This window comes from Macrotis lagotis, chromosome 2 (assembly GCF_037893015.1).
Source record: "Macrotis lagotis isolate mMagLag1 chromosome 2, bilby.v1.9.chrom.fasta, whole genome shotgun sequence".
NCBI classification, from domain to species: Eukaryota; Metazoa; Chordata; class Mammalia; order Peramelemorphia; family Peramelidae; genus Macrotis; species Macrotis lagotis.
Window position 1 is genome coordinate 124,337,417 of NC_133659.1, and position 27,079 is coordinate 124,364,495.

General features: G+C 34.2%; 1 protein-coding gene across 10 annotated transcripts in view; it reads left to right on the forward strand.

Annotated features, from left to right (window-relative positions):
* The window catches only part of MARK1 (microtubule affinity regulating kinase 1), a 149,804-nt gene that overhangs the window by 69,673 nt on the left and 53,052 nt on the right, over positions 1-27,079 (forward strand). For 8 of the 10 annotated variants that reach the window (XR_012475729.1, XM_074222706.1, XM_074222707.1 and 5 more), the window contains exons 4-6: positions 10,111-10,159; positions 13,199-13,264; positions 22,098-22,168. Coding sequence is in view for 9 of the 10 variants with exons in the window: in XM_074222706.1 (XP_074078807.1) it covers positions 10,111-10,159; positions 13,199-13,264; positions 22,098-22,168 (186 nt within the window). In the remaining variant the exon portion in view is untranslated. Of the gene's footprint in view, positions 1-10,110; positions 10,160-13,198; positions 13,265-13,812; positions 17,974-22,097; positions 22,169-27,079 lie in introns of those variants that run through there. The other 2 variants (XM_074222712.1, XM_074222709.1) reach the window with 2 other exon arrangements.

Here is a 27,079-nt window from a genome sequence, read left to right on the forward strand (position 1 = left end):
ACTCTTTGATTCTGAAAACACATCATTATTAGTTTTAATTTGAATGATTTAAAAATTTTTTTTCATCCAGAAGGTTTTATGTTCAGCTTATGGCCAGAAATTAGCATATTGATTTACTATTAACTTCCAACTTTTTTAAAAAGTTTGTAAATTCTATAAGTTTTTAAAATGCTTAAGCATGCTTTTTTTAGTACTTATGATGCAGAGAGGAAAATGACTTATTAGAAATGTTTCCATTTTATTGTGATATTTTGATATTTCCAAGCATAATTATTTTCTTTTTTTTTCCTTAAATTTTTAATTTTGTTTTAAGGCAATAGAGTTAAGTGACTTGCCCAAGGCCACATAACTAGACAATTATTAAGTGTCTGGGTTTGGATTTGAACTTGGGTCCTCTTGACTCCAAAGTTGGTGCTCTATCCACTGTGTCACCTAGCTGCCCTCATAATTACTTTCTATTAGAAAAACCTCAAAGATTTTTTTGCCTTTGCATTTTAAAAAATTCCTATAAGGAGAAAATATAATTTTCAATAGCATTCACTGAATTAGTACTGAATAATAATTGTTTGATAAAATACTTTCCCTACCCTAGTTTACATTATCCATAATAGTTTCTCATACACAAAATGCTATACTATATAAATTTTAAATGAGAATAAATTATTGTTACCAAATTTTAAAAGAGTACATATTTTCTAGATTTTGATCTTATTTATTTCATGAGAATATACTTGCATGTACTTTAAATAATCCATTTTATACATTCACTTCTCTTTATGTGTGTGTGTGTGTGTGTGTGTGTGTGTGTATGCTTTTAACCAAGTTTTTAACCTAAGCACATTATACTTAGTCTAAAAGGCTTGGTTCCAAAGAGTATATTTTTTTAGGCTGGTTACCTTTTTTAATTTATAGGTATTATATTTTAATTTAAGTATTGAGACTGAGGCATTTTTAATGAAATAGGAATGGAACTAGTAGATAGAAGATGAAGATTAGGAAGTTAGAGGCAATAATTGATTTTGCAATAATCTGGAGAAGGTGGGAAGTGATGGGATCAAACACTAATAGAAGGGTTGCTTTTGTCAAGGAGAAGAAATTGGGAAAAAGGAGGAGAGAGTGGGAGATGAGGTCAAAGGTTTTTATAATGAAGATAATTGGAGAAGCAATTTGGGATCAGAAGGTTTCAATTTTCCTAGCAAAGTAACTGAAATTCTTTCTGTTCACATCAACCACTAAGATGATAGATTCAGCATTTTCTCCATTTTGCCCTCACTCTTAAAAGAGAAATTCTGCATCAGTGGTAGAAAGTTGCTGCTGAATTCCCTGGACAAGAAAGGAAGAAGTCAAAATTTTTATTTAATGCTGGAGCACTATATTCATTAAAGCACTTATCCAATATCATTTACCCACTCAGGCAAAGTAACATATTTATCCTTTGGATTATTCTTGGGAGGACTCAGGGATTCTCCTTAGGGTAGAGTCTCTGCTGATGCCCCCCCCTTCTTGCCTTTCCTCAACTATTGCAGCATGCTGTACACATTGAATCTGTCATGCGCCCGTGTGTGTGTGTGTGTGTGTGTGTGTGTGTGTGTGTGTAAGAGAGAAAGCAAGAGAGAGAATAGTTCTCAGATTAGGAAATCTCTAACTAAAGAGACTTAACCCATATACCCTCCTTTAAGCCTGTAAAAATCAGCATATACTGATTCCACCCAGCTGGAGAAGGGAAGAATTGTGGTGAAAGAGGGAAGACCAAGGCCAGTGAAAAGTAAATTCCTCTAAGTCGGAGTAGGTTTAGTGAAGGTTGTAGTCTAGATCTCATCAGAGAAGGAAGAATCAAAAAGTAAATGGCAGCAGAATTTGAAGATTAAGAAGTTACAATTACCAAAGATTTTAAGAGGAAAAAAATTCAATTAAAGTCCTAGAGCACAAATAGAAAAATCAGTTGAGAAGATGTCAGAATTAAAAAGGATAGCTATTATAACAAAAAAAATAATATTTAAAGTTCTCTATATTATTGACCAAAAAAATTTGAAGGAATGACTGATGAAAAACAAAACCCTGAATAGATCTACAGTTCACAGTAATAAATGATTATAGTTAACTTATTTGACAAATGTAAAGATTTAAATTTTTGAGATAGGAATACACTACTTGGTAAAACTTGTTGAGAAAATTGGAAAACAATTCAGCAGATACAGAGGAGATTGGAACCTTATTGGTGATCAGTCTGTGACTGCTAGGTGGTGGTGTGGATAGTGTTGGTCCCTGTAATAAAAAGGAACTAAGTTCGTCCAGCTTCGGTCACTAGCTTGCTATTTGACTCTGCCCAAGTCACTTAACTCTGTCTCAGTTTCCTCATCTTTAAAATGAGCTGGAGAAGGAAATGGCAGGCTCTGTCAGTCGGAATCAGAGATGATTGACTAAGTAAAACAACAACAGTTTTACAGGTTGGGATTCTTTCCCCTGAAAGAGTGTTTCAGGGGGTTTTACAGGTTGGGATTCTTTCCCCTGAAAGTCCTCCATGGACAGAATTTTACATCAGGAGAAGGAAAATTGAATTTCTTGGAAAATGGGGCAATTGATCCCTAGAAAGAGGAAGATATAAACCTAGAGACAAGATTATATAGCAAATCAAAAAGAGAATGGGGGAAGTCAAAAGATTAAATTAAACCTAGAATCATTCTACCAGTACTTTTATTATTATCACTTCCTTATAAACAGTATTTTAAGAGTGTGGCACAACAGAATAGAGATGTGACTATAGGTGATTATTTTAATAGAAAAATGGAAAGAATGGGGAGGAAGAGTATACTGAGCAAGGGAAGAAAGGAGAGAAAGAATGAAGGAATTATTTCATTTAAATGGGATGTACAAGTAGAAGTCTATAGAAAAAGGGTTAAAGTAGTGGATGTGGAGAACTGGAGATACTTTAATGTCACTCTCATTTGAATTAGTGAATCACTCTCATTTGAATTAGTGAAACAAATATATGTGCACAAATAGAAATGATAAAGGGAATGTAGATTTGAGGAGAGATGAATTAGAAACAAAACTGTCTTTTTTAAAGGGAGACTGGGAATAAAAAAAGGAAAAGTAAGAGAATAGAATGGAAAGAAATATTCAGTAATCATAGTTGTGAACATGGATAGAATTTAACTCACCCATAAAATGGAAGTTAGTAGAATGGATTTAAAACTTAATCCCAGTGACATGTTTGTTAGAAGAAGTGTTTGAAACTACCATGGAAACAATGTAAGGACTAGCAGGGACTGTCTTCTGTGGGGAGTGGGGGGAGGGAAGCAAAGACTGGGGGGAAAATTGTAAAACTCAAAATAAGTAAAGTCTTTCTTTAAAAGAAAAAAAAGATGTTTGAAACAAAAAAAATACACATAGTTAAAATAAGGACATGGAGCAGAATTTCTTATGCTTCAGCTAAAATTAAAAAAAACAGGGTTGCAAATATGATCTCAGACAAAGGGAAAAAAACAGGCCTAATTAAAAAGAAATAAACAAGGAAACTACCTTTGGTAAAAGGTGCCATGGTGCATTAATAACAATACTAAACATATTTGCACTAAATGGCATAGCATTTGATTGTTTTAAATGAAAAGTTAAAATTAAGAGAGAAAATAGTAAAATCATAATGGTGGGAGAATCTCAGCTTGCCCCTCTCCAACCTAAATTAAGCAAGAAATTAAGTATCTTAATAGATTTTTAGAAAAGTTTAGTATCGAGGCAGCTAGGTGGTGTAGTGGATAAAGCACTGGCCCTGGAGTCAGGAGTACTTGGGTTCAAATCCAGTTTCAGACACTTAATAATTCCCTAGCTGTGTGGCCTTGGGCAAGCTACTTAACCCCATTTGCCTTGCAAAAACCTAAAAAAAAAGTTTAATATCATTGATTTGAAGAATATTGAATGGAAACAGAAAGAAATATACCAGTTTCTCAGCTATGTGGGGACACCTTTATAAAAATTGATTGGTTAAATATCAGGACATAAAAATTACAAATAAATGCAAAAAGGTTGAACTAATACATATTTTACTGACCATAAAGACTCTAAAATTTATAGTATACCATTAAGTTCATCTGGAGAAAAAAATCAATAATATTAAAGGAATAAAATAAAAAAAACAGTGAAGGGTATGTAGCATCACCAGATATCAAATTATACTATCAAGCCATAATTATTAGAACAGTTTGCAAAAGGGTAAGAAATAGAGATGTCAATCAGATTAGTTACACAACCTATAGAAGCACACCACTAAAGTCGTATTTCATCACTGCCCCACTGCCAATCCCAGCTATTGTGGCAGATTTCATTTGGGGAAAATAGAAAACTATCTAGCAGAAACCAGTTATAGACCAAATTTTTTTTTTATACATAACAAGAAAAGCTCCAAATGGGTACATAATTGAGATAGAAGTGGTAATATCATAAACATTAGAGAAGCTTTGAAGAAATTACTTGTCATTTCAGTGGATAGGGGAAAAATTCATAACCAAGTGAGATGGAGAGGCTTAAAGAAGGTAAACTGGGCAATTTTGATTACATAGAAGTTTTTGCACCCAAAAAAAAAACAGTGCAGCTAAAATTAGAATAGAAATGGTAAATTTTTAAAATGCTTACATCAAGTTTCTCTAAAATTTTATTTCTAAGATGTTTAGGGAACTGGTTCAGATTTCTAAGAAGAAGAGCCATTATACAATTGATAAATGGCATTTTTAAGAGAAAGAAATCCAAAGTAAAACTAGCCATTTGAAAAAGTTCTCTGGTATATTAATAAATTCAAGCAATTTTCAGTGCCATCTCTTATACTTATCATTTTGATACATTTGACTGAAAGAGAAAATGACATCTGGGTCTTTAGGAAAACATGTACATTAATACATGGTTGGTAGAACTGTGAATTGCCCTAGACGTTGTGTAAAACAATTTGAAACTATGCCCCCAAACCCATTAGCAATGCTGTGATACCACGTATATGCCTATACCCCAATGATTTCAAAGAAAAGGGTATTATTATATTAGTAAATACCCATATTTACAGAAAATCTAGCTCCTCTTCTCTTAGTGGTAAAGAATTAAAAATAAGGAATGACCATTGATTGAGGAAACAGTTGACCAAGTTATGGTGTATATATATATATATATATGGTGTAGTAATGTGCTATAAGAATTGATGAAGGGGAAGAGGCAAAGCCAAGGTAGCAGAGTAAAGGCCAGGAGTCACAGGAGCCCTTCCAAATTCTTTTCCAAATAATATTCAAATAAACTTTAAAATGAATTCTGGATGGCAAAACCCACATTGAGGTGAAACAATTTTCTATTCCGTGACTTAGAAGGTTAGTAGAAGAGGTCGATCTCCCTGGAGTGATAGTGGAATGCAGTGCTGTGCCCTAGCAGGCCTCTGAGCCTAGAGCTCACAGCCCACAGATGATAAGGGATTTGGACAAGCAGACATCCTCTGGCATTGAGTGCAGGATTCTTGCATTGACTACAAATGATTCTGTGTCTCAATTCTAGAGCAAGTCAAAATGCTAACACATTGGCACTTGAGGCCCCATGGAAGTGGGGACTAATCACAGTTCTAGGGTGGAAAAGAGTACTTGACAGACCAGAGCCCAGGTCAGGAGAGCAGTAAACACAACTTTCCTTAAATCATCTCAGCTCAAAAGAACTGAAAACTTCTAGATATCCCCAAACTAGCTCTAAAAGCATCAGGATGAAAAAAAAGAGCCCCTTCCGGCCCAAAGCAGAGCTCAATTTTAATATAAAGTTCAAAATCAAGAAATTACCTGCAAAAATTAGCTAATAACAAAGAACCTGACCATAGAAAGTTACTGTGATGACAGGGAAGATCAAAACACAAACTCAGAAGAAGACAGCCACATCAAAACTGTTATATTTGAAGTCTCAAAGAGAAAGTGTGAATTGGTGTCAGGCCCCAATTCTGGAATTCTGGAAGAGCTCAAAAAGAATTTTTAAAATTAGGTAAAAGAGGAAAATATTGAAAAGAGAAACAAGTTGATTCAAGAAAATCATGAAAAGAGAATCATCAGCTTAGTAAAAGAGGCACAAAAATCCATCAAAGAGAAAAACTTTTTAAAAGTAGAATTGGCGAGATAGAAAAGAGGTATAAAAAATTCACTCAAGAAAAGAAAGTCTTATAAAGTAGAATTGGTCAGATGCAATCAACCTGGAAAAATAGGTAGAGGAACGATAATTTAAGAATTATTGGACTACTTGAAAGGCCAGTAAAAGAGCCTAGATGCCATATGTCAAGAAATTATCAAGAAAACATCACTCTGTTATCTTAGAATCAAATGGTAAAATAGAAATGGAAAGAACTCGCCATTCACTTCTTGAAAGAAATTCATCCCAGTGCTCCCAGGTCAAGTAGAACATATTGCAAGCAACCAGAAAGTAACAATTCATATATTGTAGGGCCACAGTTTAACACAAGATTCAACAGTTTCTACATTAAAGGATCGGACAACTTGGAATTAGATATTCTGAAGGGCAAAGGAGCTACAATTACCACTAGTAATCACCTACCGGGTAACACTTTAGGGAGAAAAATGGATATTTAATGAAATGGAGGGCTTTCAAGCATTCTTGATGAAAAGACCAGAGCTGAATAGAAAATTAACTTTCAAATAAAGAGAAATAATGGATTCAAAAAGTTCTGTTTACATTCCTGCAGGGAAAGGTGATAATTGTAACTTCTAAGAACTTTATCATTATTAGGGCAGTTAGGCAGAATGTATATAGTTAATGGGTATGAGTTAGCTATGATGAGATGGTTTTAAAAAGAGAATGAAGAGAAGAGAAAGATGCATTGGGGAAATGAAGTAGGGAGAGATAGGATGTGGTAAATTATCACATAAACGAGGGTGGATGACAGGCAATGTTTGAACCCTACTCTCATCAGAATTGGCTCAAAGAGGGATTAACACACTGAACTGGTTATAGAAATATAATGTGCACTACAGAGGGAGGGGTATCTTGTTTTTTCTTCCAACATTTTTATTGTGTCTCAGTCATTTAGTCCTCAGTGCAGGTGACCCCCTCCTCCCACACGAAGAAAAAGAAAGAGACTCTTCCAGGAAATACTGCCTTGACAGAATTTCTCAGAGCCCTCAATTTCCAGAACTGGAAGTATGGGGGGGGTGGGGAGACAGGCTTTGCAGACAGGGCTATGGCAGACCCAGAAAGGGAAGAGAGGGTAATGGTCACATCAAGGTTTATATATAATTCCCAGCCTGGGATTACCTGTGGATTACCAAGTGAGGGCAGGAACCTCCCCAAGAGAAAATCGGGGGGAAAGGTGGGGGAAATCTTACTGCTTTAGGACTCTCATGACTGATAGAAAAGAGGGTAGTGAGGGAGATGGTGAACAGAAACATTTTTGAAGTGAGATAGGGTGAAAGGACAGACGGATAAGTGACAAGAGGGGGAAGGGAATGGAATAAAGGAAAATATACAGTAATCCACTGTAAATGTTGTATATTGATGAAATGAATTCACCCACAAAATGGAAGCAGCTAGCTGAGTGGATTGTTTAACATATATACACTTGAAGCAGAGAAACGCATACAGTAAAGTTAAGAAAAACTAGAGCAGAATCTCTCATGTTTCAGCTTAAGGTAAACAAAAGCAGGGGGAACAATCATGATCTCAGACAAAACAAAAACAAAAATAGATGTAACTAAAAGGGATAAGCGGGGGAAAGGAATCAGAAAATGAAGTAATATTAATACTAAATATATTCACCAGATGGTATAGCATCCAGATTCTTAAAAAGTTAAATCAGTTAGATGAGGAAATAGATAGTAAAACTATATAAGTAAGATATCTCAACTTTTCCCTCTCAGAACTAGATAAAGCAAACTGAAAAATAAAGAAAGGAGCTAAGGAGATAAATAGTATTTTAGAAAAATTAGATGTTTTCTCAGTGGTACTTGGCAGTCTACAAAAATTGATCATGTATCAGGGCATAAAAACCTCCCAACCAAATGAAGAAAAACAAATACTAATATATCTTTCTCAGATCACAATGCAATAAAAGTTATATTCAAAAAAGGACCAAGGAAATCTAGATTAATAATTAATTGAAAAGTAAACTTAATCTTAAAGAATGTGTGGGTCACAGAATAAATCATAGAAACAAATAATTTCATTAAAGAGAATGATAACTGACAGCATACCAAAATTTATGGGATTCAGTTAAAGCAGTACTTAGGGGAAAGTTTCTATCTCTAAATGCTTATATCTGCAAAATAAAGAAGAACAGATCAATGAATTGGTCATGCAACTAAAAAAAGAACACATTAAAAATCCCTAACTAAACACCAAATTGGAAATTTTAATATTCAAAAGATTAAAATTGAAAGTGATTGAGATAATTGAAAGAAACTGAAATAATAATAATAAATAAAACTAAGAGTTGGTATTAGGAAAACTCCCCAATAAAATTTATAAGCCATTGGTTTATTTCATTAAAAAAAAGAAAGAAGAAAACCAGATTACTAGAGTGAATGAATGTACCACCAGTGAAAATGAAATTAAAGCAATTATTAGGAATTGTTTTGCTCATTTATATGAAGTGAAGTGGATTAGCATTTATAGATATATAGATTGCGCAGATTTTTTTTTAATTATAAAGATTTTATTTTGAGTTTTACAATTTTTCCCCTAATCTTACTTCCCTCCCCCACCCCCCAAAGAAGGCAATTATTTCCATGGTATACATTGATCCAAATTGAATGTGATGAGAGAGAAATCATATTCTTAACATAAAGTATAAGAGATAGCAAGATCAGACAATATCAGGTTTTGTTTGTTTGTTTTTTTTCTAAATTAAAGGTAATAGTCTTTGGTCCTTTGTTCAAACAGTGTTATGTGTAATTTGTTAAAAAACAATTTTTTTTCACCTAAAGAAATGATGAAGGGGAAGAAAAATGAAAGAATTATATGATCTGATGCAAACTGATGAATGTAGAACCAGGAGAAGAATACACCACCACTGTGAAAGCACATAATTTTGAAACACTTAGGAGCTCTCATCAGCACAATAAAACCAGCTGTCAGTTTCAAAAGCCTCATGATCCTATTTACATATGTGTGTGTGTGTGTGTGTGTGTGTGTGTGTGTATATTATATATATATATACACACATACATATGCATATAGGTGATGGACTTAGAGTGCAGATTCTGACTTTTTTTAAAACTTTTTAATTATTATTAAAATCTGTTTTGCTTGACTAAGTATTTATAATTGTTTTATTTTTCTTGTTTTTTTATGGATAAGTAAGGGTGGCAGGGTAAGGGGAACATTTGAAACAAAAAAAAAATGAAATAAAGTTGAATTTTAAAAAATAATTGTTATCAACAATTTTCATTTTATAGTTGGCAAGAATGTCACATGTAGCCCAGAAGTATATTCCATTATTACTTATACTGTAGATCTTGGAATTAAAAATCTGTGAGATAAGCAAATCCTAACAAACCAGAAAGACTTTAAGAAGTTCAGGGTAATTGATCATCAGGAATTTAATTGAATATCAAGTTATGGGTTTGTTTTTTTTTGTCAGTTGCAATTCATTAATCTTCCACTAAGGTGAGAAGTTTGTATTGCTAGTAGAAGATGCCTTTATAGATTAAATCATGTATATCCATATAGTACTGAATTAAAATATATGTGTGTGTATGTACATATTGAGTCATAAAATGTCACCTCTGGAAGAGATCTTAAAAATCATCTTATTGGGGTGGCTAGGTGGTATAGGAGATAAAGCACCGGCCCTGGAGTCAGGAGTAGCTGGATTCAAATCCGGTCTCAGACACTTAATAATTACCTAGCTTGTGTGGCCTTGGGCAAGCAGATGAGGAAACTCAGCTTTAGAAAATTTAAATGCTATACTCAAAGTTGTTTGAATAATTAGTAACAATGATGGAACCAAAACTAGTTCAATATTGTGATATTGGAATTTGTTGTATTCTCATTCTGATTTCATGTGATTGTGTCTGTGTAGCTTCTTTTATTCAAAGGAGATCATATTTAAATGTTTTACAAAAATGTTTAAATAATTTCTTTCTTTGACAGTTATTTCGGGAAGTACGAATAATGAAGATATTGAATCATCCCAATATCGGTATGTGTTTTTATGTGTTTATTACTATATAGAAGTCTAATAAGATTTTTTTTTCATTGGAAAAGGAGACATTTAGAGCTGTATAGGGATAATCAAAGAGAAAAGGTAATTGGAGACAATCCAGAAAATGAAATGTTTATTTAAAAAAAAAGAAACCACTGATAAGGAGGTAAATGGAATTTCAATTACTATAAAAAATGTAGATGTGATTAGAGATGGATCTACTTACCATTAATATGACTTTTGTATCTTAGTTCCCTTTAAATTGAGATTATATGATTTAGGTATTCCTAATAAATGGAATTATCAAAATAGCTTTTTAATTCTTTGAAATTACATGTATTTTGAGCTTAGCCATTAGTACTCAGGTTTAATAGAAAATTATTGATATATGAAATTCCTTTACATTATACTCTATGACCATTTATTTGAATTCTAAATTAAGAAATTTTAATCTATTAATACTCACTTTAAGATTGATACAAACTTAATGGGAGTCCAACATGAAACATCTTGCAAAATCACTAAATTCACAAATAATTGTCAAATAGTTATTTACTTTGCATGTTCTTTATCCTCAAAGAACTTTTAGTATGATTATTTAGATAAATTAATAGATTATGAATGGATGGCTATATGGATAGATGAATGGATCGAAAGGTAGATATAAGCATTTTGTATCCAAACATAGTCATAAATAATTTTATGTGTGCCACATTATTGCCTGGTGATATCTCAATTGTTGGTAAGTTCTAAATAGGAAAGGGGAAAGAAATAATCATTTATGATGCCTCCATACTAAGTTCCAGATGCCTAAACACTTTTTAAAAATTATGATCTCATTAGATCCTCACATCCACTCTGTGAGGTGGGCACTGTTACTATCCATAGTTTGCTGCTGTGAAAACTGACATTAACAAAAGGGCCTTGCCCAGCATCACCTGTATAATCTGTATCTTAGACTGGATTTGAACTCAGGTTTTCCTACCTGCCTTTTCCTAAGTCGGCTTTTTCATACACTGCTTCATCAACTGCCTCTAAATAAATGTTTTGACTAATAATAAAAAGATACTTATAAAAAGTTTGTCTTTTAAAATTACATTTTAAAAAATCATGTCTAAAAGTGGAAATAGCTTATATTTATAAAGTTATAGAGAACTTTACATACATCAGACCATTTGTTCCTCATAACAAATTTGTGAAGAAGGTAGTTACAAGTAGTATCTTTCCAATTTTATAAATGAATGAATGGATTGAAAGAGTCTATTTTGCTGTTGTTTGCGCAACTAGGAGGAACAAAGTGCTAAAACACTAGGTCTTCTGCTCTTTTCATTACCCATTATCGTCTGTCAGTAACAATGAAGTGGTCAGATACTCCCCTTAAATGCTGAGTAGGCTTTACATTGTCAATATTAGAGAAACCTAATCCAAAGCAATCTCTCAGCCTATTTTCTTTAACCATTTAGCTATTTAGTTTATTTTTGTTTTTCTTTTTAACCTTGAAGTAGCTTGTCTTCTTTCTGCACTGCCCTCTGGCTTAGTCCAGAGCAGGGTCAGGGCAGTCTCTTGTCCACTGGGTCAGTGTGCTGTAGAGGAGTCGTCCTTCATGAAGCATGTGCCCTAGTTGAGCTCCCATGCCGCAGTCTTAGGCAACTGTCTGAGAATTAGGAGAGTTTATTGCCAAAGGATACCTTTCCTTTATAATGTAGTAAAAAATGCACTCTAGAAAATTTCCCCTAACCCTGCTTCATAATCAGTCATTATTTATTAAATACTTAGTCTGCACCAAACACTGTGCTAAACTATTAATTATGGCAGAGACAAAAGTCAAGGCTGCTTGGGACTGGGAATTCCTTTATTACTCTTCCTTACCAGACTTTGATTGAGGACTGTGGTGAAGGGAGAACAGCCAGTTTATTTTTGTAGCTAAAATAGATGTTTGGTCATAGTGGGCCAGTCTTCTTGCCTTTCCTCCTTACCTTTCTCTCATTCTCTCAGATCTCACTTTACAGAGCCAAGACTCAAACCCAAATTATTTAGTACAAATTTAATGTTATTTCCATTGTTTGTATTGTCTTCTCTTCCCCTCTCTGATCTTCCTGTAACTTGTATTCTCTTTTTCTCATCATTTCTTCTTCTTTTTTGTGGCTCTTATCAGTGAGTACCATCTTTAACTTCTCTAGTTAATGGATGGATAATGGCATCAGATCTGATTTCATAATCTATTTTCATTAATTTGTGATGCTGGGATTTACGTAGTATCTTTAAGACTAAGAAATATCATGAAATTATGAGTGCCCTATAGCTAACATTGCTTAAGTATTTTTCTAGCATTTTTAAAAACTATGCAAACGAGATCTCAGAGTCCAAAAACATATAGAAATGAATTATTTTATTTGTTGAATTATGAGGCTAAAAAATTTTCATTTAAAAGTAAAGCAATTAGTGCTTTATCATATGCCTATTTCACATGAAAAAATGTGTTAATTTTGGTCATTTTACTTGACAGGTTATGTGCTGTAAAAGCAATGGAAATGGGGGCAGCTAGGTGGTGTAATGGATAAAGCACTGGCCTTGGAGTCAGGAGTACCTGGGTTCAAATTCAGTCTTAGACACTTAATAATTACCTAGCTGTGTGGCCTTGGGCAAGCCACTTAACCCCATTTGCCTTGCAAAAAAAAAAAACCAAACCTAAAAAAAAACAACAAACCTAAAAGGAATGGAAATGTAACTAGTTTTGATCCAACAAAGTTTGTATAATCTTGATCCACTAATATCCTTTAGACAAATAATTTTTGGAATGATAACCTGGGAAGCAGAAATTTTAGTTCATTTTTCCCAACCAATAATATATATATATATATATATATATATATATATATATATATATATATATATGATTTATGTAATTGATAGTATATCATAACTAATTTTCAGAATTTTGTGAATTTTTTATTTTATTGTCTTGATAATTACTATAAATGAATTTGAATTTCATCCTGATAATTATTAAATTTTATTTCTAATTTTCTTTTTCAGTAAAATTATTTGAAGTTATTGAAACAGAGAAGACACTGTATTTAGTAATGGAATATGCCAGTGGGGGTAAGTATGGCCACTTAAAGGGATAAAAATAGCAAATTTAAAAAAAATTTAAGAAGGTAGAATAATGTTCAATGATTATATCACATGTATATTTTAAATATTGTTACTGAATCTGTTTTATTTTTGCCTTTTTAAAAACCTAAAAATAACACCCATATAAATGTAATGTTTATTTGTTTCTAACAGGCATTTTATGTTCGTTTTGGATTCTCTTAGAGCCAATCAAATTCATATTCTTAGCAGTATTTAAAGTTACTTTGTTTTAGAAATTTGTAGGCCAACTTACTATGAGTTTTTAAAACTATTTTGCATAATTTGAAATTCTGGATCATAAAGGGACAAAAAGAACACACCTAAATTGTGTTTTATAAAAGTTAACTATAGAAAAATAAATACTAGTCAGTCAAGGTGTGGAAAATAAAGAAATTTACATGCTAATTTTGTTGCATATTTGAAATAAATAGCAAATTGTGTATAGTAGATTTGCAGTTTCATATGCAATCATTGTTTTTATTGTACTATGTTATAGAAATGCTTGTTTTATTTCATAGATTAAAAATTAAAGAAAAGCATTTATTAGACCAAGTACTTGATTTGCAAATTAAACTACATTAGAATCTCAATTTATGTAATTTTTTTAATAATCCATAAAAGTTTGAACCAAATATGTTTCTAAATAAGAAGATAGCCGTGAATCTAAAGTGTGTTTGTGTGTGTGTGTGTGTGTGTGTGTGTGTGTGTGTGTGTGTGCATGCATGCATGCAATTTCAGGAATGAAAAGGTTGAATTTAGGATAGTTTGTATTGAACACAGTGCTGAGAAAAAAGTTTTTACTTGAGCTTTTATTTACAAAGACATCTAATTATTTACCATAATAGCATTCCTTTTCCCTTTTCTCATCTACCTTTCATTTTAGAACAGGTGCTTTTAGGGGCAGCTAGGTGACGCAGTGGATAAACTGGTCCTGGAGTCAGGAGTACCTGGGTTCAAATCCAGTCTCAGACACTTAATAATTACCTAGCTGTGTGGCCTTGGGCAAGCCACTTAACCCCATTTGCCTTGGAAAAACCTAAAAAAAAAAAAGAACAGGTGCTTTTATGTGTTAAAAATAGATTTGGTAGCTTAAAATCATTGACATGTAGATTTATCTTTTTTCAGAAATAGGAAACTTCCCAGCGGAGTTTGAAGTTACTTTAAAAAATTACTGATGGGTGGGTAGGTGGTGCAGTGAGGGCGGCTAGGTGGCACAGTGAATAGAGCACCGGCCTTGGAGTCAGGAAGTACCTACCTGGGTTCAAATCCGGCCTCAGACACTTAATAATTACCTAGCCGTGTGGCCTTGGGCAAGCCATTTAACCCCATTGCCTTGAAAAATATTAAAAAAAAATTACTATTTATTAAGGGCTTTTGGAAAAATGAGTTTAGAGGCATATTTTAGATATTGCTTATCAGTGTCACCATTCAGTAAGTAGGCCCTTTGCCTTTGTGGGAAACTGAAATTCAGAATATAGTAATAGCAGGGGGTTAGTTGGCTGATCTAAATGGAATTAGAGGAATTGTGGTTGTAAATAATAAGATAGAAGAAAGGAAATGGATCAAAAGTGTGGGCAGAATCATCTAAATTATAGGGGTCCCTAATTTAGGAATGCCCAATATGTGTCTGATTTGTGTATATTCATACCTCTTAACCACCTCTAAATAGTCAGCTGTTCCTGTCAAGTTGCCCAGATTATATGATTATACAACACCTTAGTTCTTCCAATTATAGCAACTTAGGGTTTACTTCTCTTTTCTAATTGGTATTACCCTACTCTCTATTACTTACCAATCCTCTAACATCCTGACATCTGTAGCCTATGACTAGACCAGGGCAAGGTCAAAGGTAGTAATAATAGTAGTATACCTTTTGCTTGACTCAGGTTGCCTACAGTCTTTTGCAGGACACTGGTACAAAGCCTCTGCTGCTTCTCCATCATCCCTTTTCTCTCAATTCTGTTCTGTCTCTTCCTTTTTACAGGCTACATCTGTCCTGCCTACAGGTTCCCTCTCTCATCCTGGCACTCAAAAAGCTATTATATGAGCCTTCCCTCTTTACTATTTATCATCTCAAATTTTTCCTCCTGTTTGTGGCCAAACTCCCTGAAAAGTGCCTCTATAATAGGTACCTCTATTTCCTTTTTTAATCACATTCTTAACTCTCTACAACCAGGCTTCTGACCTCATCTTTCAACTAAAACCATGTTCTACAAAGTTTTTACAGTTCTCTTAGTTACCAGATCTGATAGCCTTTTCTCTGTCCTCATTCTTGAACTCTCTGCAGATATTGGCCCTGTTGATCATTCTCTTTTCTTGGATACTCTCTTTTCTCTAGGTTTTCTGAACACTACTCTCTCCTGGATCTCCTCCTACTGCTATGATGGCTCCTTCTCAGTTTTCTGTATAGATCTTCATCCAAGTCGTGTGTGCATCCCTGAGTTCTGTGATCTCTTCAGCCTCCAATGATTCTGTTGTCATCTCTATGCTTGTCTTTCTTTTATCCAATCCTAACCTCTATGCTGACTTGAGTCTCACATCTCCAACTACCTTTTGGGCATCTTGAACGACATTTTCATAAATATCTTAAATTCAACATGTCTGAAACTGAATTTATAATTTCTCCTTCCTCTCTGAAACCACCCCCTCTAACTTCTCTATTACCGTTGAAGATACCATCATCCTTTCCTAGTCACCCAAGCTTGCAAACTAGGTGTCATCCTCAATTCCTTAAACTTTCTCATCCTCCATATCAAATCTTTTGCAAAAACTTGTCAATTTTACTTTAATAACATTTCTTGTAAATGCCTTCCTTATCTTCTGATATTGCCCTCACTCTAATGCAGACTCTCATCTCCTCATACCTAGACTGCTACAATAACTTATTGTTGTTCCTTCCAGAAGTCTGTCTCTACTCTGAACCAATTCTTCACTCAAAATTATTTTACTAGAACACAGGGCTAACCATGTCAACTCCCTATAGAATATCTTGTTGCCTACAGTATCAAATATAAAATTCTCTGCTTAATATTCAGAGCCCTCTATAGTCTGTCACCATCCTCCATCTCCTGCCCCCATGTACTCTGTGATCTACTGACACTGATCTGCTTCTTGTTCCCTGATATCTAAAAGGCTCTCCTCATCTCTCTATATAGGTTTTGCCAGCTTTCCCTTAGGTCCCAGCTAAAATTCTACAAGAAACCTTTCCTGTCCCCCTTCCTCCCCTTAAACTTCATTCAAGGGAAACTTTCTTTGTATTTATTATGTCCAAATTGTCTTATATGTAGATGTTTACATGTTGTCCCCCCCCCCCTTAGGCTGTTTTGCCTTCCTTTGTATTCCAACAGCCTAGCACAGGGCCTGGGTATTGTTGTTTCATCATTCAGATTCTCTGAGGTCCTATAGGGACCGTATTCTACTGGAGCAGAGATACTGGAGTGGTTGGCCACTTCCTTCTCCAGTGACCTGAAGCATAGAAGACATTTAATTTTTTTAAACATTTTATTTGTTTTCCAGTTATATTATATAGTAAATTATATAGTAAATTATACCCATCATTTTTTTCAAGGTTCTGAATTCTACAATTTTTCCCCCCTCCTCCCTTCCCTCCCCCCCCAAAGGGCTGTCTGACAGTCTCTACATTGCTTCCATGCCATACGTTGATGTAAATTGAATGTTATAAGTGTAAACATAAGAATAAACATAAACCCCCTCCCCCCCAAGAAGATAGAAGATATTTATAAAAATGTTTTATCAGCTGACTCCTAGTCTTTTGCCATTCTTCCTTGGTTCTGCTCCCTGTCTACCTATTGCTTCTCAGTTTCCTTTGTTGGACCTGTGTCTTCCCCTCTTCATTTTTTTCATTGACTTTCTCTTTTTTTTTCCTTGACTCCCATTATTTTGAATGATCCTCTTTATGTAGATGGCCCCTGCATCTGCCTAGCCTTCATCTCTCTCCTATATTCTGGTCCTATCACCCTTGATGTTCCAGAGGTTTCAGGATGTCCCACATGGAACTCAAGTCTGTTTTTCTATCCCTGATCTTCCTCTTAACTTCCCTGTTTCTGTGAAGGGCACTCTGATCCTTCTTGTCAACTAGATTCACCATCAAGGAGTCATCCTCAACACTTTTCTCTCTCCCTCATCTTAGCCAATAAACTAAACTAAAATAAAAGTCTTTGTAATTCTAACCTAAGTTCATCCTATCTCCTTTTCTTTCACTTTAATTTAGGGCCTCCTGACTTTTGACCTGGACAATGGCAAAAATTCTCCCTGCCTCCCAGATCTTTTTTCTCCAACATATTATGCTTACAGGGCCACAACAGTCATCCTAAAGCACGATGACTCCTTATGCCTGGGGGATCAAAATATTTATCCTGTTGGAAGCTTTTCATAATATTCTTCCTGCTTTCCAAGTTGTTACAGTTCTTTCTCTGAAAATTGTCTTTCATTTACTTCCCCTTCTCCCCTTACATCATAATTGATGTCAAAGTTATTATTATTTTTTTTTTTTAGGTTTTTGCAAGACAATGGGGTTAAGTGGCTTGCCCAAGGCCACACAGCTAGGTAATTATTAAGTGTCTGAGAGCGGATTTGAACCCAGGTCCTCCTGACTCCAGGGCCGGTGCTTTATCCACTGCGCCACCTAGCCGCCCCCGATGTTAAAGTTCTTGAGGGTATGTGTAGTCAAATTTTTGAAAGCTTCTTAAAAAAGAGTTCTACTGTCTGTCACACAGACTTTGCCGCATCTCATCTTTTTCTGCAGACTGCCCCATTTTGAGTTCTTTGCTGTCCGGGCTCCGCACTGCCACCTGGTGGCTATCCAGAGATGGTTTAGCTATAACTAGCACCTTACCTTACATGTAGGAGGCACCAGCTGTTGGAATGAATTTGGACTAAACTCCCTACCTTGTTCTCTTTTTCTCTCCCAGATGCCTTACCCGTGGTTTTAATTTCTATAATGAGTGTCCCAGTAATTCTGTCTACTTTTCTTTAGCTTAGGTATTAGTGGAAAAAAGAGGAGGAAATGAATCAGTGTAAGATAAAAATATTTGTTGCTAATTTTTGTTTTTATATTACCTAAATTTCTCCCTAGGGGCCTTAGATAAGGAACATTGCATATGACTTTAGATTTTTTGATCTATTAATTGGTTTTGTAGACATATGTTTTTAGTTGCCTTTTATTCGCATTTACCAATAGTAAAAACCCTTTGAACTCAGTGCTTTGAGGGTTTCCTACTTAAGGATGTAAAAGTAGGAAGGAAGCAATAATGCTAGATGGACTAGAATCAACCAATCAAGTGCTGATCCTGTCCTTATGTCTCCTTCCATATTACCTGTCCACTTTTCCCAGATTTTAGGCCCTGGTTTCAGAGCCAGCAGTAGTGACCATCAAACTAGGCTACTGCTCTTATGTCAAGGACTGGGAGAATTTTTCATTTATAAATTCTAAGTCTAAATGTATTTTCCTTTAAAAAAAAGTTCCCATAGTGGTAATGGATAACCACTTGAAATGCTATTTATTTGCACTTAAATTTCCATCATTTTACACATTAAAAAGGCTTACAGTGACTACTTATAACACTATTTTTGATCTGAGTTGTAAAAGACTTTTTGTCTCTCTGGTTCAAGAGATTTTACATGGGATATAAAACATCAGTGCTGCAAGAAACTTCCGAGGTCATTTAGTCTAAGTACTACATTCTGTAGGTGAGGAAAATTATACTTGAGTCAAAAGTAATTCAAATCCAAAAACCTACTCACTGAACTATCTTTTTTACAATTGTCTGTTATCAAGTCTTCTAAAGAAAATAGTGTTATACAATGTTAATTAATTTATTGTGTTTAATTGTGCCATTTTTAGATATGCAGAATTGAATATTTTAGTAGATTTGTTCTTTTAAAAGTTTATTCTTGAAATAATGTAGATTATTACCTCAAACTTATATGATAATATTGAGAGATTGATTTTAATACAGTGTTGCAAGTTATTCAAAACATGATTCTAAAACATAACAGACTTAACATTAAAGAACTAATGGTTATATAATTGTTCTTTCTACCTTCTGAATAGTTTCTATGCCAATCTATCTGTGAGAGAAGTTCAAATATTCTTTATAAACTTTAGGTAATTTTCCTTTACTAAAAGGGGGTAGGAAGAGTTAAGGCAAGCATGACTAGCGGGTCAAAATGTCCTTGGCAAATGATAATTCTCTATTTCATAACTATTTTCAAGGATGTGTTGATTATGAAAACATAAGCATTTTAACTTTCAACAAAGTAGGTCAACTTTCTATCTTAATGGAGGCATAGTAACATGGGTAATATTAAGCATAGGAAAATCATAGCTTTACTTCATTCATGTTTTGGGTGTGAGGGCTGTAGGATAGGAGACAATTTTAAGAATCCCTCAAGTAAACAGTGTCAGCGAGTGATCCATTTAACTTCTGTAAATAGTTCTACTCCTACTATTTGGTTTCTTTTAGCTGAGTTGCTTTTGCCAATTCTACTTAAGTCTGTGACAGTGTTTTGGAAACCATTCTCATGTTCTTGTTAACTTCAATTGATACTGAATTAGTTCTGGAAATGTGGAAAAGTGTTCTCCTTTAAAAGTTTTGTATGAGGCAGCTAGATGGCACACTGGAATAGAGCACTGGCCCTGGAATCAGGAGGACCTGAGTTCAAATATGGCCTCACATACTTAATAATTACCTAGCTATGTGACCTTGGGTCAGTCACTTAACCCCATTTCCTTACAAAAATTTTTTTTAAAAAGTAAAAGTTTTGTAGACTTTAAAAAAATAAATAGAAATACAACATGGGAACAAGAAATGAGGCCAATTTATCTTTGCTAGGTATAGGTCAGTATGATTCTGCCTCAGCAGTAGGGATGTGGCCCTTCAGAGGCTTTGGGAAAACAGAGCGTCCAGTGGGCTAGTCTTCGCATCATTGTCAGTTAGTCCAAATGATCCTAGAGAGATCCTTGGGTGTAAAGCTACTTTGGGGAAGTTTTGGGTCAAACTCGCCTTGTGGATTCATTGAGGTTCCTATTACTAGACACTGGCTCCTTGAGGTCCTTCAGACTGAGAATTACCCTTAAGCACACATAGACCAGACCAGATCATCAGGGATTCTCCCAACCTGTACCTGGAGCTCCATGGGCAGAGCAAAAGAGGAGACAAGAGTCACTTGGCAGTTTCCTGTCCTTTGTTCTAGTCATCTTCTTGGTTGCCCCCACACAGGTCACAGCTGAGCCTCAGTAGGGAGCCACCCGTAACTCTCAATCCGCCGGACCTCCCTCCCAGTAGTACCTAGTGGCTGTCTTATATATACATCTATGTGTGGGTACATACCTGCTCTCCAGTAGTTTTTCCTTTTTATTCCCAGTGTCAGCTCAGGACCTGGGACATGAGAGGCACTTAATAAATATCCCACCCTGCTCTTAAGAGAGTTGCATTTACCAGGCTTTAGCTCACACAAGACCTTAGAAAATTGTTTGATTTTATTTTTTAATATCAAAAATAACATACTTCCTTAGATTTTTCTCAGAAATCATTCTGCTACATCACTTTAAATTAGACTAGCAATAAAAAACAAATTCAGTCTTTGATTTTTAATTATAGTCATATGTAGTATATAATAATAATTCATGGGGATATAGGATATCCTTTATCTTTCTATATAAAGTAATATTTCCTTGTAAACATTAGTATATTAATACTAATTGGCCATAATTGTGCCTTCCCTTGGTAATTCACCATCTCACTGTGTTGAGGCTGCCATAAATAGAGAAACCAAGATGGGAAAACATTTTATGAAAGAGTTAAGTGTTAGAATAGACTAGAAGAATTCAAGGTTTCTCTTGCTTTCAGATTTGAGTGCAACAGATACTTATGAAATACTTTATGTCCATCACTATGCTTGGCCCTGAACAAATGGGTAGAAATAATAGTTAACATTTATTTAGCATTTTAAAGTTTTCAAAATGCTTTACAACCCTGAGAGATAGGTGCTAGTATTATCCCCATCTATACAGATGAGGAAACTGAGGCACAGAGTGGGTTAAGTGACTTGCCCAGGCTCCTGCAGATAGTAAATCTGTCTCTGAAGCTGAATCTGAACTCAGGTCTGGTTCACTCCACGTACAGCACTCTATCCACTGCACTACTGGCTGCCTCCATGTACCAGATACAGAAGCATGATGCTATCTGAAGCTTTGAGGAGTTTGTGGAACAGTGGAGGAGACAGTGGTACAAACAAGTTGTCTTCTAGATGTTCTCAGAGGGTGAGACATTGGGATGGACTAGAGCATTGAGTAGGGGACTTTATGCAGAAGAGGAGTTTTAATTAGAGACTGAAGATCAAACTATGCAGGAGAGAGAGGGTCATGATGAAAGTGACTGTTGTTGTTAAAGTGTTATAAATCTTGAATCTTCAGGTAGCCTCCCCCCAAAAATTCCAAAGCCAAAACTGAATTATATTTGTGATTTTTATTTTGATGACCTAATAATAGAGAATTGACTCAACTGTATTTCTAAGAAAATGACACCAGGAAGCAAGGTTTTCTGGTTGTGCAATATATATATACAATTTTACAAGCTTTATCTGGTTATGATCATTTTTTAACATGTTAAGCAAACTTCTTCATCCAAGCCCCATAGTTTATTAATGATCAGTTATTAATTAATAATGGACAAAATTGCTGGCCATATGACCTCTTTAAAAACAACCTGAAATTGCAAATATCCTTAAATTGAAAAATAATGCTTATTTCACTGTCTGCTTTACCTTTATGACTCAGGTGAAGTGTTTGATTACTTAGTTGCCCATGGAAGAATGAAGGAGAAAGAGGCCCGTGCAAAATTTAGACAGGTATGGAAAGTATTTTCTGGTATTTTCAGTGACACAAATAATGAACAATGTCACAAGGTTAGAAACCAGAATTCAAAAGTGGTATTTTTAAAAATAAAAGTATTGCAAAAATAAATTGCAAAAAAAAAATAAAAGTAAAATTCAGATTTTTTAAAATACTGTAGTACGCTTTGTTGTTTTTAAAAGAAATAGTCCCTGAAAGAAAACAATTCTGAATATAAAATTTAAATAGTTATAGGTGGATATTTTTAGGCCCTTATTAATGAATAGTCAAGCAGCCAAATTTTTAAAACTGACTCATTACATTAACACTTTGTGCATCTTGGAATAGAGATTACATTTCTTACAAAGACATTTCTATCAAATTTAGATTTAATATTATGCCACATATGAAACATAATGAGTCTGTGTAATTTTTAGCTTTGAAACTTAATATCGTTTCTTAAGCCTCTTGAACGAAAGAAAGGAAGAAAGTGAGAACTTATTAAGTGCATTTTTTTTGCCAACAGAAATGATTATCAATATTCACTATAATCATTTTTCTCTGGAAATTTAACTGATATAAATCAGAGGAGCCCAGAGGAGCCCAGAAAGAGCTTTAACAAATATTTGATTTAGTATTTGAAAGAAAGAAAAAAATGTGACTGCCAAGGGCAACACTGGGTTAGAATATAAATTCTTAAATCTTACCAAGAACTATTAATGGAAAATTATTATCAGTACCATATCATTAAGCAGAGAGAATCAGTAAAGGGTAAATTAGTTTTTAAAAAAGTCATCCTTAGGATATTCAAGAATGAAAATGGAAGGATTTTTTTTACAAACAAGAAAAAAAGGAAAAGATTTGTAAAAACTGTTTTCTCCATCAGAGATGGTGAAACTACCATGCTTGGACCTTAATATCAGAGTCCCAAATGTGCTTGTAGAGGAGTTGAAATGGTTCTAAAGATAATAAAAACAGAAAAAGTACTAGGCTTGGAAAAAGGCTATATAGATGAGATAAGTGCTAGAGGCAATATACTTTTCCAAGATTGCTACAGGAAGGGAACATGCCAGAATCATGGAAAAAATTCCAAAATCCTTGCTCAAAAAGTCCTTGAAGTGGAACCATCAGTAACTCCTGACTTACCTTCCTTCTTCTTCTGTTAATGTAAAATCTTTATTGGTCATATATGCACAAATCAGGGGAAGCCTACAGGAGAGTATTAGTGGGAAACAAGCAAATTAAAAAAGTGATATTTTAAAATGGACCACATCACTATCATTTCACAATTAACTGAAAGATTTAAAAACCAGAACATGTTTTGTTATTTTTTTTGATAATGAAAAAAAATTTGGCTCGTTAGAACAAAATATAGCCTCAAAGACATTTCCTATCTGTCACCATTATCATTCAAGATTTCTTGAAAAATGTCACAATACAAATAACACTATTCAGTGATACTCTAATAATAAACATCAGGTGAGGCATATCAGGTGAGGCATAAAATAAAGGTAATTATTCCCTGAAACACAGAGTTCAGGTTGAAGAATTCCGTGTGGTTGCTGAGATTCTCCAGATTCTCTTGTTTACAGATGAAATTGTGCTGATTGCCCTGAAGAATCTCCTTGATAGAATCTGTGACCTTCAGCAGGTTTAACCTAACCTAACCATCTTCACAGAAAAGACCAAATGGATGAAGAATGTCCGGGATCTAGATTTTAACATCCATTTGGAAGGATGTCCTGGGAAGCTCGTACACCACTTGCTCAGAAAAACTGGGTCCAAAGTTAAACAGGAGGAAGGACACTGGATTGACTTCAGGAAATTTACTGACTGACCCCAAACATCTCATGAAATCAAAGGCCTACCTTTTTAGTACTCATTTTTTTTTTTTGGTATTACTGTCTGTCGTGTGAGACTTGTAACATCATTGCCTTTAAAATGCTAAAAATAAGGATCACTGAGAGTAATGGAGATATACATGAACAGGCAAGCTGTACCTTATAACCACTGAGAAACTGTGAAGAACAGGAGGAAAGAGTGTCAAAAAGGAAATAAAATATAATTTGATCATATGAAAGACAACTGTCATGTGAAGGACAAGTAGATTAGAGTATTGAATTTATGCCCTCAAAATATCAAGAGAAAATGAGGAAGGTCTTCAGCACATTAAATGCATCCCCTGTGACATGGACCAGAATAGTCATCACTTGAGCAGGCACAAATCAGTTGCAAAACATATTATTGAAGAGAATTCCCAAATCAGTAAAGTCATATATTCATTTTAGTATGTGCTAAGCACTATGCTAAGTGTTAAGGATACAAGTAGAAAATTAAGAGTTGCTGTTCTTTGGAAGAACACATTCTAAATAGGGGAGACAACAAAGTTAAAAGCAAAAGAATATACTTGTGAATCCCTAAAAAAAAAACACATCTAGGAGCTTAATTACACAGAACTTCAGCATACATTTACATTACAGAGAGTTTTAGATTTTTTTGACATTCATAATAAAGATGGCATTGTTGTGCTTAATATCCATGTTTTGGGTTTTAAAGGAACATCTGCTTTATTTAGTGCTTGTTAGGTGAGCTTGGGATCTTATAAACAAGGAAGAAATTCACCTCAGCTTTGTTCTGGGGCATAGATTCTCACAGAAATCAGATATGGGAGTTTGTGAAAAAAAATCCAGTATATATTATCTTTTATTCAGAACTAGATGACTTCTGAGATATATCCCGAATCTGTGACTCTTTAAAGTCTTTTTTTTTAATTAAATAAAAATGAACTTTTCTTTAGCTATCAACAGTGCCTCACCTTGTAAGGTCTCCTTATTGTTCATTATAAAAGTATGTTATCCTAAAATACCCAATTTGTTTATTATAATGCCTCCATAAAACTGGTAAAGAGAAAATTCACCTTATCTAAAATTTATGAATGACTATTTAAGGATTTTTCATAAAATGTTTGCCCTAAGAATTTTTCCATACCTAATATGTTAGTTTTTCTCTGGTGGCTTATTAAAGGTTTATCTTTCATTATACTGAAGGCCATTAGATAAGCTAATTTGGCCACAGAGTTTCAGGTGGTTTTCTGTGATTGTAAGTTTCAGAGGTGTCCATGTACATCCATGGAGGATGTAAATGCACTGGAATTTTTCTACACTGAAGAAGCCCAGGCTTCCTCTCCCAAAAAAGAAAAAAATACTTAAAGCCAAATCTTGTGCTCAGAACAATTTCTGAAAGTATTTATGTCTAACTGATCTTTTTGATTCCTATTGTTGTTGATAAAGAAATAACATTGACAACTGAGGCATTAAGTCTGTCTATGCTTGGATGAAATTTAGTTTTCTGTTACTTATCATTAGAATATCATAAATTTGATATATTATTTTTTAGCTTGCTAGAAATTTGTACAAGAAAACCTGATTAAGCAGATTAGATGTGTTTTGAAAGTTTGACATAATTTATTTTCTTAATTTTATTTTTCTAATCTTACAAATAAACTGCCTTTGTAAATATCCATATTCTATAGGGCAATTATTGTAGGTATAATATCTGCATTTGTGGAGCTGATGACTTAGTAAAAGGGGAGTGAGGACAGAAAAAAATCACCAGTGATCATTAAAATTGAGTTATTTCAGATATAAAAACTTCTTTTATAGGACCTGGAACTGTAAGAGACTTTTGAGATCAGATTATTCAACCCAATCATTTTACAAATGAAGAACCTTGAGACCCAAAGAGCCTTAGTAGTTTGCCCAAGCTTACATGCATAGAGCATAACAAGTGAAGGAGTCAGAATACAAGCTTCAGGTCTTCTGAAGTAAAATCAAATACTTTTCCTCCAGAAGTCATCAATAGAGAACCTTAATGATGTAGGCACTAAAATATTTATTCAGTTAAATGATTTTTTTATTTAAGTGGAATTTTGTGGAAGATTACGTAATGAACAAATGAGAACTAGTAGAGATCTTAGAATTTTACTGGCCCAATACCTAATGAGTCATGGGATGAGAGGGCATGGATGGATTGTCATGTATGTAGCCAAAGTGAATACTCGAAACAGTCAGATAACAGTTATAGCAAATTACTCAATTATTGATATGTTAATTTAAATTCAAAATGAAAGGGAATAGGGAATGAGATCTTCTTTAATCTTTATTCCTTTTTTATAATATATTTAATTCTCTGACATTACATAAAAATAATAGTTTTTAAAATTTTGGAAAAAAATTTACTTTCCACAAACAAAAAAAAAACCACAACAAATCAGCCTGTGTCATTTAGTTGTATTAATTAAAGCTTTCTTCTTGTTTTTAAATGGTATTTTAAGAAGTTCCATTTTCGGGGCAGCTAAGTGTCGCAGTGGATAGAGCACCGGCCCTGGAGTCAGGAGTACCTGAGTTCAAATCCGGCCTCAGGCACTTAATAATTACCTTAGCTGTGTGGCCTTGGGCAAGCCACTTAACCCCATTTGCCTTGCAAAAAAAAAAAAACCCTAAAAAAAAGTTCCATTTTCCCTTTTTGAAACTTTACAATATTTTATACTGTCTTCCATTCATATAAAAGAATATATTTTTTAACTTCATCCTCATAATGCATTTATGAATTGAATCACATTTTCCACATCTAGTTTATATTTGTTACAAATGACACCTTGTAAGCTACTTGTAAAACACTAGAAAGATAGTTTTCCTGTCATAGCCACATCCTGCAATGCTTCTGCATAATCCCACTTTATGGGGTCTTCTGGTGACTAGTCATACTGATCTCCTTTTACCAGGGATATGGCTTAATGGAAATAAACCAGAATCTGTAGTGAAAACACAGATCCTGGCTCTGCTGCTCACTATTTGTGTCCTTGATCAAAGTACTTTATCTCTGTGAGCCTGGTTCTCATCTGTAAATTGAAGGACTTCATGACCTCT